Below are 11,000 nucleotides of genomic sequence, written 5' to 3' on the forward strand. Positions count from 1 at the left end.
TAAACAATAAATATCACATTACAACACGAGCTTCAGTATTACTTTACACAAAGCATAGCTAAGTAACAAGATGGCAAAACATTTAATTATTGTTATAAGATATTGTATCGGCAGCATCTTACAAATTTAAATGGCCAGAGCAGACAAAAAATGTAGAACAGAATTTTAGTTTAAAAATGTGTTTTAGACAGTCCCAGAAATCTATTTTTTCATATATAAATTTTATTTATCTATAAATTTTTATTATGTTTACCAAATATTGACTAAAACTTGAACCTATCATAAGTATTTAAAGGTTAAAACAAAAAAAATAAAAATGTCTGGAATTGCAGATGCCATTCGATTAAGGGAATTTACAAATAGACATCCACAACTAACAGTCAGTGATGTAGGAACAACAACGTAAAATACCAATTATATATTTATAAAAATAGACCTAGATAATAATTAAAATGCTTTTATACAAAGCCATACAGTAATAAATAAACAAACTATACAGCATAACATTTCAAGCAATTTTTTGTTGAAAATAAACTAGTCGGTTTCCCGCACAAGTATTATTCACATTGATTAAACTTAAAAATATCAAGACACCCACATAAATTAAACCAGTTTAAAACAAGTAAAATTATATTATAACCGAAAGTTTTTTGTTTAGTGCCCCAATTATGGGTGAAACAGTTCAAGGATTATATGTTTGTCAAGTTGGAAGAATACATCGAAATAATCCAAAACAACTGTAAGTTATTTAGAACTTTAAAGAAACCCATAATTCAAAAACTTTTAAATCATATATACCAATGCTTTTCTATTTTGATAACTTCTGAACCTTGAAAAATTGAGACAATAAATGTATTAATACGATATCCAAAATCCATAGAAAAATTCTTTGTCAACATTGCATAAGAGTGATATACTAATCTTATAACTAAAAGAAAAAAGTTATTTATATATATTTCAACCTTAACATTTATACTAGTTTAAAACTGTATCATTGGTTAAACAGAAAAAAAACAAGGAATTTTTTAAAAAGTATCTCGTCATATTTTAAACTTAGTAAAATCAGCCCAACTTTCATTTGTGGTGACTGCACTAAATTTAAGTTGCATTAAACATATTTTAATGTTTAGTGTTTCAAAAATCAAATATGATTTATCCTGGCCAGATTTGTCAGAAATTGGTCCCATAGAAGTTGGGCCTTGGAATCAATTTGAAACAACTTATGACCTAGACTTCCCTACTGGAGTTGGTAGGAAATTTATTGCTTTATATTAGTATGTTTTATGATTGTATTAACTACAATGAAATAGACTAATTACGATACAAAACATATATTTTATTTCTTCTTTAAAGAAGAGATTTTTTAAAACTAAATTTTATGTACATTTATGTGTAACTTGCCCTAAAAACACAAACCTTTGAAAATTTACTTAATTTAACAGAACCTATCGACAAAATCTACACATCTACTTCACACCGGGCCCAGTTACCTGTTGGCGCTAAATCTCCACCTTCTCTTGAGTCTCTTAACCCCCTTATTGCTCACCCATTTTTACCCAACAACAACAGTCGTGACTGGAACAAAATTTCAGAAAAACTTTAATTTTTTGTAAATGTTTATTTTTGTTTTTCGACAGTGCCAATACAGTTAATTACAATATAGTTTTTGTATGACAATATTAAATATGTTTTAGAGTCAGAAATTTAAATTAGTAGTTTATGAAAAAAAAGACTTACAAATATGTCAAATATTTTTGAACAATATTTTGGCAGTGGGTCTACAACAAAAATAACACATTTTGTGTTGTGATAATTGGGCAATATATACCAAAATACAGTAAAGCTAGTTTTGATATTAGTCAGTGTGCAAAATGTTATCAGTTCAGGGTAGTTACAGCAAACCATAATTAATTTTGATTCTCAATATTTTTATGCAGCAATATGGTGGGGAAACATAATATTTAAAGACTAGAGGTTGAATACAAAAAAACACACACCACTTAAATAATATGCGTAGTCCTTAGTTCTTAAAAATAATTGAGATAAATGCCGTTGTATGTAATGTAAAAAAACAATACAACAGACATCTTTTATCAATAAAAAAATTATAAAATATTAATTACAGATGCCCTCTTGGATTTAAAAATATTATGTAAATTTGTAATAAAACATAAACACCAGCAATTTTTCCTTAAATCTCACATATTTTATAGTACATTTATATTACAAAAAGTACTAAAGCAGTGGTATAATTAGTCTTGGACTGATACAATAATTAACAATGAAACCAATTACCTTAAACACATTTTTTAAAGTAACAGCTGGTTTAAAATAACAAATGTTTTTGTTTAATAATTAACTAATTAATATCTAAACGAAAGAGGATATTATTGTATTGGAAAATGAAGCTTTGTATATGCCTGCTTTAAAAATATTAACAGCGGCATAATGCTCTTGTACCAGTAAGACGTCAATGGAAGAAGTAGCATAATAAACATATCATGGAATAAAGTAAAAAATCTTAAAAGTGGACGGACATATTATGGTTTGTTTCTTTTGTTTCACAAGTGTGGTTTCTCGTATCTGTAAGTTAACAGAAAAAAACATTCAATTAACAAAAATTAAAATTGGTAAAAAGAGATTTTAAAATTGTTTTGGTAAATGGTTTACTACTACACTTAGGTAGTTTTAAAGCAGAGTAAAACTTTTAATAAAAAAATTGCTTGATAAAAAAGTTTAAATAACTTTGTTAAATAGTTTACTAATTAAGGTAAGAAGGTATAAAGCATACTACTCATGCATGTTTATAACATAGATAACATATTATAAATACATGAATACATGCTGATTAATACACTATTTAGCAACTAAAACAATTATTTAAAATATTTTTTAGGGCTTAAATGTTATGATATTACTAAATTAAAGTAAAAAATAGGTAGCTTTAAAAAGATGTTAATCTTTTTATATATTTTTATTTCAATAAAGAGATTAATTTTGTTAACTTTTAATATATTAATATTAAAGAAACAGACAAGTTATAACAGTGATATCTACTTACATGGAAAAACCCTGTATCATGAAAGCATGCAAGTCAAAGATTTTTTTGTTAGAGGTTGGATTACAATATTTACAAATTTGGTTAATGAGTTAATGGGTATGTTAACCTAAATTAGTAAAAATTAAAGCAATAAAACTAAGAGTAATTATGTATATAAAAACATGCCTAAGCTTATAAGAGGTTAATAGATTAAAAGAAATTACATATATGTAAAATGCATAGAAAAAATGTTATGCCTAATTAATTATCTGCAATACTTAATAAAAATTCAAAAATGTATAGCAAAAGATTTTTCGGTCTTACCCAATAAAAACCTTAATACTTGACCCATTACTTATAGTCTAATATTTTATTTTTAAATGAGACTACAAAAATAAGTGTAAATTTTCAAATTAATTATACTGACTAGGTTTTATATATTGCAAACAACTCTAATTATTCAAGTGAATTGCTACATGCCAAACTATGTAAAAAATTGCTTGTTGATCAAATGATTTTGTGTAAAACCCTCACCTTGACCTAACCCTACTTAAAGTTGTACTTGACTATTTTTCCTCCGTAATTGTTGTCATAAAGGCTTTTAGTAAACATTTATTTTTATTGGTAAAACTACCATTTTTTGATTTTAAGAAATGTTTTTTAAGTTTACAATCCACCAATGAATATAAAGTTATGTCATTTTACAATAGGTTATTAAAAAATAGGCCTTACATGCACTAATATTTTATTTATATACTACACCCTTAACTATAAAAATCAAAAAGAAAGCAACTTTCTATGACTTAAATTATGACAAAATTTAAACTAACCAAAAAAGTCATGGATTAAGTATTTACATAAAATCTATAAACACAAAACTGGTAACAGTGATTTAAAATTATTTTCTACGTAGAAAAGGTTGAAAACTTACGAGTGTAAACCATGAACTCCCCCTTCCACTTGTGCAGAAGTTGATCTTCGTTCTAATTTGAGTTCACCACTATACATCATTGATCTAAAAGATTTAATCAACGTTATAACGTTGTATCCCAGAATTCTCCAATTGACCCAATCAAAAGTGTTTTTTAAGCATTGCTAAGTTGTAATCTTAAACTATTAATAACCAGAACAAAAAAAACAAAAAATATTGTTTGTAAATAAATTTTAAAGCCTGGAATGTACACTACCTTGCCAAAAAAAAACAATAAATAAAAAAATAAATGTTTTGTTAAATTAACACTAGTTTAATGTAAAACTTAACCTACCTGAGTTGTGATAAAGATCTTGACCCAATATCTTGACACCCATGCTGTATACCAGCAAGCAGATAAGGGATAAAAGTGTGAACTGATCCTTTGTCCTGCACAGCTCCTGATACACCTTGTGCTACTCTTACCTTATCTTTTTCACTTAAAAAAAATTCTAAAGTTTAAATTTAGAATTCTGACTATAAAATTGTTGGTAATAGTTTATTAACTTTAAGCATTCAAAAACTTTTTTCAATTTAATTTACAACCTAAACATAGAGTAACATTAGTTACCCTGACCCAAAGTCAAGGCAGTTAGGGATATTATAGTTTTTGGCAGTTAGGGATATTATAGTTTATAGAAGTCTGAAAATTAATCTGCCGATTGTTTTTTGACTCAGCAGGTGTTCAGACCGCCTATAGCACTTCACTTAAGAGTGATAAAGCACAAAAGCAATGGGGAATAAACGTTCTGTAAATAAAATGTTTTGAATAAATGTTCTGTAAATAAAATTACCTGAAATATCTGTTCTGGCTTCCCTTAGAGTCCATGGCATCCATTGATCCCATCCCCCGATATTTTTTCAATCTTATTCCATCGGAGTAAAAATATTCACCTGGTGATTCTGTGGTTGCTGCTAGCAGTGAACCCATCATAACTAAAAAAATAAAATTATGAAGTGTAAAAATGCTCCTAAAAATTAGTTGTGCATCCGTAAAAAAATGATTTTACAACTAAAGTTAATATATATATTTTATTTACTGAACTTGTTAAGTCTAACATAATTTGGTTATCAATGTGCCCTTTTTTATAAGTGTTTTGAATCGGTTTAATTTTTTTTTAAATTTAAAAAAAGTATTTTTACCACATTTTAGGACACATATAAATTTTCTATGTAAAAGCTCTGCTATCACCCTTTTACAAGACTATCTGATACCAACATAAAGGATCCAACTAATTTGAAAATTTTTTGATGTTTACCTGTTGAGGCTCCCAAACTAAGTGCTTTAGTAACATGACCAACATTTTGTATTCCACCATCAGCGATTACAGGAACATTGAATCTCCTAGCATATTCTGCCACTTTGTACACTGCAGTGGCTTGTGGTCGACCAACAGCCATCACTAAATAACAAAAAGTGGTTATGAGTTTCACTCAAAAATAAAATAACAGGAATTTTTTAATATAAGTTAGTAAAAAAGACCGTTATTGTGTTGTGTTTTTAATTTAATATGGGTGTTTAACTAAATGGTAGCGCAAAAAAAACAACAATTTTTTTAAAACAAATTTAAAAGTCACACAAAGAACATGTCCACAGAAAACCAATCATCACAATCAAACTTAAAAATATCAGGGTTGGAATATCTCACAAGCATGATACAAACAAGTTCTTGTTTATTAATCTCAATCAGTTTTCATGTTACCAATGTTATGCCTGTATTCAATAAGTGTGAATGTCAATAATACCACACAAGTAGTAACAGCTGCATTTGACATTTAATCCATGTCATTTAGCAGAGAAATCAATTCTATTATTAGACAAGCAGTTTTAAAATGTAATAAAAACAAGAAAAAAACAAACAAAATTCCCTGTACAAATCTTTTTTTGTAAAATGAGTTAAAAATTATTGACTTATACATTTCATTTCTTAATAAGTTTGAAAAAGCAAGCAATAAATCCAGATTAAAATTATTTTAAAAAAAATGTAACTACTAACTTTGATATAAACACACAATTGGTATAAGTTTTAAAAAAACACAATCGCCAAATTTTTTTATTCAAAAGTTTTGGACATTTTTAATAGTAATTATACTCGACTATGACTAATATTAATTTTAAGGTTATAAAAAGGACAAAGCAAGCTGGCATAAAATGATTGATCAAATAAAGTCGTCATAGACTTGCACACACTCTACAATAACTTACAGAAAGAACCAGAAACTGTTGGATCACCAAACCTTGTGATCTGTAACTTATCTGTAACAATACCTTTTTAAACCTAATGTTTAAACTAAAACAGGCTTGTTTTAAGAACTAAGATTGCTAATAAAATATTTTTTAAAATAAAATTGTGAACTTTGATTTTGCAATAATTTAAAAATTGCATTTGTATTAAATTTTACAGTTAAATGACTAAATTAAGAGGCTTCAGGGTTTAGAAAAAAATTTTAAAAGTATTTTGAGAAAACTAAAATTAATCTCCCCAAAACTTTGAAATTTAATTGGAAATGTTTAAAGACTACCTTCTTGGGTTATGCAAATACTTCCACTTCCCATACCAACTCTTAACCCATCAACACCAGCATCTATCAAGTTCTTTGCTTGTGCAGCAGTTACAACTGTCACAAAAAAATTAATTTACTGTAAATTTTTTGGTCTAAAATTTTGTAACAAGTTTACCATTTGAAGTGTTTTCCTCAAATATTTAGAAAGAATTTGCTTACCATTTCCACCAATAACTTGTAAATTGGGATATTTATGTTTGATGTATCTGACCATGTTTATTTGGTATATAGAGTTTCCTTGAGATGAATCCTATTAATATTTATTTTTAATTATATATTTAAAAATTTACGTAAAACAATACACAAAATTTTATAAGTCAATTAAATATTTAACATTAACATTAATATTGAAACAAACAACTATTAAAAAAACAAAACATTAAATAAATGTAAATATATGGCATTTAAATTTTTTCTGTTACTTCATTGCAAAATTATATTTTTAAAGATAAAAACTCACTAGGACAACTGCATCGACTCCCGCATCCACAAGCATCTCCAATCGATATTTATCTTCCTCCCTGGTGGAAATTGCTGCTCCACACAGGAGTTGTTTGTGATCATCTTTGGAGGCAAGAGGAAATTCTCTGTTCTTCTTCAGATCAGTTCGGGCAATTAGAGAAATTAATCGATCATCTTTGTCCACTATAGGAAGTTTTCCTGAAAAAAAGAAAATTGTTTATTTTAAAAAAACTTAAAAAACATATTAATGTAAAATAAATATTTATGTATGTCAAATAAATATAATATGTATGTAATAAAAATATTTTTAAACAAATGTGCAATAAAAAAAATCCAATTTTTAGGCAAATGTGTAATAACAAAATTATTTTAGACAATTTACAAATTTCTAGAGCACTTGATATAAAATTACATTTAAGCATTCTGTGAACTAGTTCATTAGGTCAAACTATCAAACAGCGAAAAATAAACTCTTACTGTCAAGTGTTGTGATTTAGTCTAGCACTGTGTTGAATTAGACTTCCTGACTATTGTTACTTTAATTATGTGTTATGACCAAGTCGGTACTGTTAATTAACTTTACCAAACAATATCTAATTACTTAAAATGCAAAAACTATTGTTAATAAATCAAGGAATATTAAACATTGTATATATATAAAAACTGTTTTTTTTAAATTTAAATATTTCAAAAATTTTATTATTAAGTAATTGATTATAAAAAAGTAGGACTAATAACAGGCATCATAAAACAAAATATTTTTTTTTAAATCAAAAAACACCTTACCCTTTTTACTCTGTGAAAGTATGTTGTTTGCTTCCTGCAATGTGACAGAAGTGTCGGCAGTGATTAACTTTGCCCGTGGAGTCATAACCTTTTAATTACATTAACACTTTTAGTTCAAGTGAAAGTGTGGTGATAACAAAAATAAAAAAGGTGTCATCGCTTAAATTTTATTTATAGTGTAAACATGTTGACAATGTAGTAAAATAGACAGTATTAAACATACTAATTATACTATTTTATTATATATTTGATTTTACTCTTAATTTAAAGTATTAAAATTGTTAGATGTACTATAATATAATTTTCAATTGGAAAATATATGAATAATCAATACCTATTATTTTTTTGAAATAATTTGATTTAATTATTTTTTGAACATGTGTAATGTGATAATAATTGCAAAAATAATTAATAATTCATAGTAATCAAATTCAATTGAACTTATTTAACCTTATAACAGATTTTAATCAATAAATCAGTCACATTTGCAATTTTTTTGAAACCTGTATGTTTGTAATTAAGACTTTTAAATTGTATTGAATATTACGAAGTTTCACAAACTTTCACTTATTTTTTTATTAAAAGTTGTTAAATGTCAATCTCTTACTTCTTCAAGTAAAGTATCTGCTTCTTCAGGTTTAAGAAAATCAAAATCCCTGGAAGATACCAAACCAACCAACTTTCCATTCAACGTTCCATCTTCAGTTATCGGAATGCCTGAGAACCCAAAAGTAGACTTAACCTGTAAGATAATATTTTATTAAAGTTAAAAAAAGGAAATTTAAAATATATATATACATACGCAAATGACATTTTAATCGCATGCATATAACATATGACATAAATTATTGATTTTTATACAAATGTTAAAAATTTACCTCTAGCACATCCCTTACTAAAGCTTTAGGACCAAGAGTGACTGGATTTTGAATAAAACCCTGCTCATATTTCTAAAAAACATAAAACAAAGTTAAGGGTCTATTGGGTACAATGCACGGTGATTTATTACTAAATAAATCTTAAAGTCCAATAAAAAACAAATAGGGAAAAAAGTTTTCATAAAGATATTTTACCTTTACCCTCCTAACTTCGCCAGCTTGAAATTCAGGTGTACAATTATGATGGATAACTCCAATTCCACCCATTAACTATATTTATATAAAATATAAGTGATACTACTTTAATACACAGAATGTAAAAATGTAACAATTTTCTGTAATGGTTAGCTTTTGTACTAAACAATAACCAAATAAACTATATTTAGTATACACATCTACTGGCCAATTTAACATTTATTTACAAAAAAAAAACTAATTTGTGTTTAAAGTAGGATTTGTAGTAAAAAACTTACAGCCATTCCTATTGCCATATCTGCTTCAGTAACAGTGTCCATAGGAGAAGATACTAAGGGGGTTTTAAGAGTTATTTTCTTTGATAATGCTGAAGTCAAATCCTTTATAAATACCAAAAACAAAATAACAATAAATGAAGTAGGCCATTTTATTTTGTTACTATTATGCAGTTTATAGTTTTTTTAAATTACAAACAAAAAGGTTTTACTTCAACTAATATTTTTACTTACCACTTGGTCCACAGAAAAGTCAATGAATCCAGGAAGAATCAGAAAATCACTATGAAATTTAAAAAAAAAAATTTTAATTCAATTAATTTAATTATTATTTTATTGTATGCCAGTATATGTTATAAAGGCTATATTTTTATTTTATTATTCCATATTACTGATAAAAAATTAAAAAATATGCCCTTAAAATATTCCACAACAAGACCTATAGTAAATAAAATTGTGATATTTTTTGCTTATATGCTGTACAACGCTTTGGGCAAGGTCAAAAGGTGCTTAAATGGCTAAAATTTTAGTAGAAATAAGAAAGTCGAGCTTTTACATTAAAAAAAAAACAATAACAAAAAAAAAATATTACTTACTTGTACGTTAACCCATCCCCACTGTTTAAAAGCTGTCCAGCAGTTAAACCATCTTCAGGAACATAACTTGTCTCTCCACTGATCAAATACTCCGCCATCTTACTACAAAAAAATAAACAGGGTAAATATGAAACCTTGTACAGTAAGAGCTACATAAAAAAATTAAATTTATTACAATACAGCTCTCTCTGGTACAGAAGTCAAAAGGTACGGCTATAAAAAAATACACTTATAAAAATAAAAAGTTTCGAACTGAACTAGTCAGCTAGTCGGCTAGTCCTTTTTTAAGTTACTTATATCAATATTTATTTTATGAATAACAATATGACAATACAATTTCCCCTGTAAAAACTTTATCCACATATTATGACAATGGACACTAATACTTTTACAGTAAAAACTATCCAATACAAATGGACAAACGAATTACGATAGCATTTTTCAGTTTTTATTCTATATCACTATCAGATTACGTAATTTAAATAACAGTAATAAATAACTAAAGTAATTAACATTTTTAAGCTGGCAAATACCTCGGCTTTGTTAAATTATCCAGCTTACTTGATTACAAAACCTATTGTTCGAATAATATTGATTACAATAAGCCACGCGTTTTAGAATACGTCAACAACAATTTTTTTTTTAGATATAACGCGTGCTATGATATCTGCGATCAAGCGTTAAACCATAATATTGCAAACACGTGCAATTTGTTGTTTATCCCCCTTAGAAAGGACAGACTAATACAAAAATGATGCCCAGTAAAAATACCAGTATCTACAGTAGTTTAAATTACAATAACCTACTATTAGACTTCAAACTTTCAATACCTGAATAAAACTTTGAACAATGAACTTAAGGTAAAGAACGCGCAAATTCAAATCAACTTAAGATATGGTGTTTAGTAAGCTTTTAGCACAATTAAGTATTGCCTTAATCGCTTTACCAGACACCAAATCGTCTAAACTAATTTCAGAAATAAACAGCGACGACTTACTCTTGTGGCGAGCGATCCAGCACCCGGTTGAAGTAACTGCGCATGCGCTTAGTGGTCGATGTGGTTGTATAATAATCACATTCGTTTGGTAAACCGATTAAAATCGGCTGCGTTGGAGTTTCTTTGGTACAGCCCTCAATTTCATTTATATTTGTTAACATATTTGTAAATCTTCAATTTTATTTACGATTCTACTTTTTTGTATCTGTAAATAAACAAAATTTTTATGTAAATAC

General features: G+C 27.1%; 2 protein-coding genes across 3 annotated transcripts; one reads left to right on the plus strand and one right to left on the minus strand.

The window, feature by feature from the left end:
* The first annotated feature begins 263 nt into the window (after window positions 1–263).
* On the plus strand, window positions 264–1,656 carry LOC145743796 (uncharacterized). The gene is made up of 4 exons (XM_082561839.1): window positions 264–402; window positions 659–739; window positions 1,131–1,249; window positions 1,443–1,656. The coding sequence occupies exons 1-4, from the start codon at window positions 317–319 to the stop codon at window positions 1,601–1,603; spliced, it is 447 nt and encodes a 148-aa protein (XP_082417965.1). The 5' UTR covers window positions 264–316; the 3' UTR covers window positions 1,604–1,656.
* On the minus strand, window positions 1,608–10,813 carry LOC145743794 (inosine-5'-monophosphate dehydrogenase 2-like). 2 transcript variants are annotated; one of them, XM_082561836.1, is made up of 17 exons: window positions 10,765–10,813; window positions 9,768–9,869; window positions 9,406–9,454; window positions 9,175–9,276; window positions 8,897–8,971; window positions 8,702–8,773; window positions 8,431–8,565; window positions 7,824–7,911; window positions 7,036–7,235; window positions 6,735–6,825; window positions 6,534–6,629; window positions 5,270–5,413; window positions 4,805–4,946; window positions 4,306–4,449; window positions 3,972–4,055; window positions 3,575–3,638; window positions 1,608–2,583 (listed from the first exon to the last, which is right to left on the minus strand). In XM_082561836.1, exons 1-16 carry the CDS (start codon window positions 10,806–10,808, stop codon window positions 3,587–3,589), a joined length of 1,620 nt encoding a protein of 539 aa, XP_082417962.1. In that variant the 5' UTR covers window positions 10,809–10,813; the 3' UTR covers window positions 1,608–2,583; window positions 3,575–3,586. The 2 variants fall into 2 exon arrangements, with proteins under 2 accessions (XP_082417962.1, XP_082417963.1); XM_082561837.1 differs by lacking the exon at window positions 3,575–3,638 and having other exon boundaries at window positions 1,609–2,583.
* Window positions 10,814–11,000: the final 187 nt, after the last annotated feature.

The sequence above is a fragment of the Corella eumyota genome, chromosome 2 (assembly GCF_963082875.1).
Source record: "Corella eumyota chromosome 2, kaCorEumy4.1, whole genome shotgun sequence".
Taxonomy (NCBI): Eukaryota; Metazoa; Chordata; class Ascidiacea; order Phlebobranchia; family Corellidae; genus Corella; species Corella eumyota.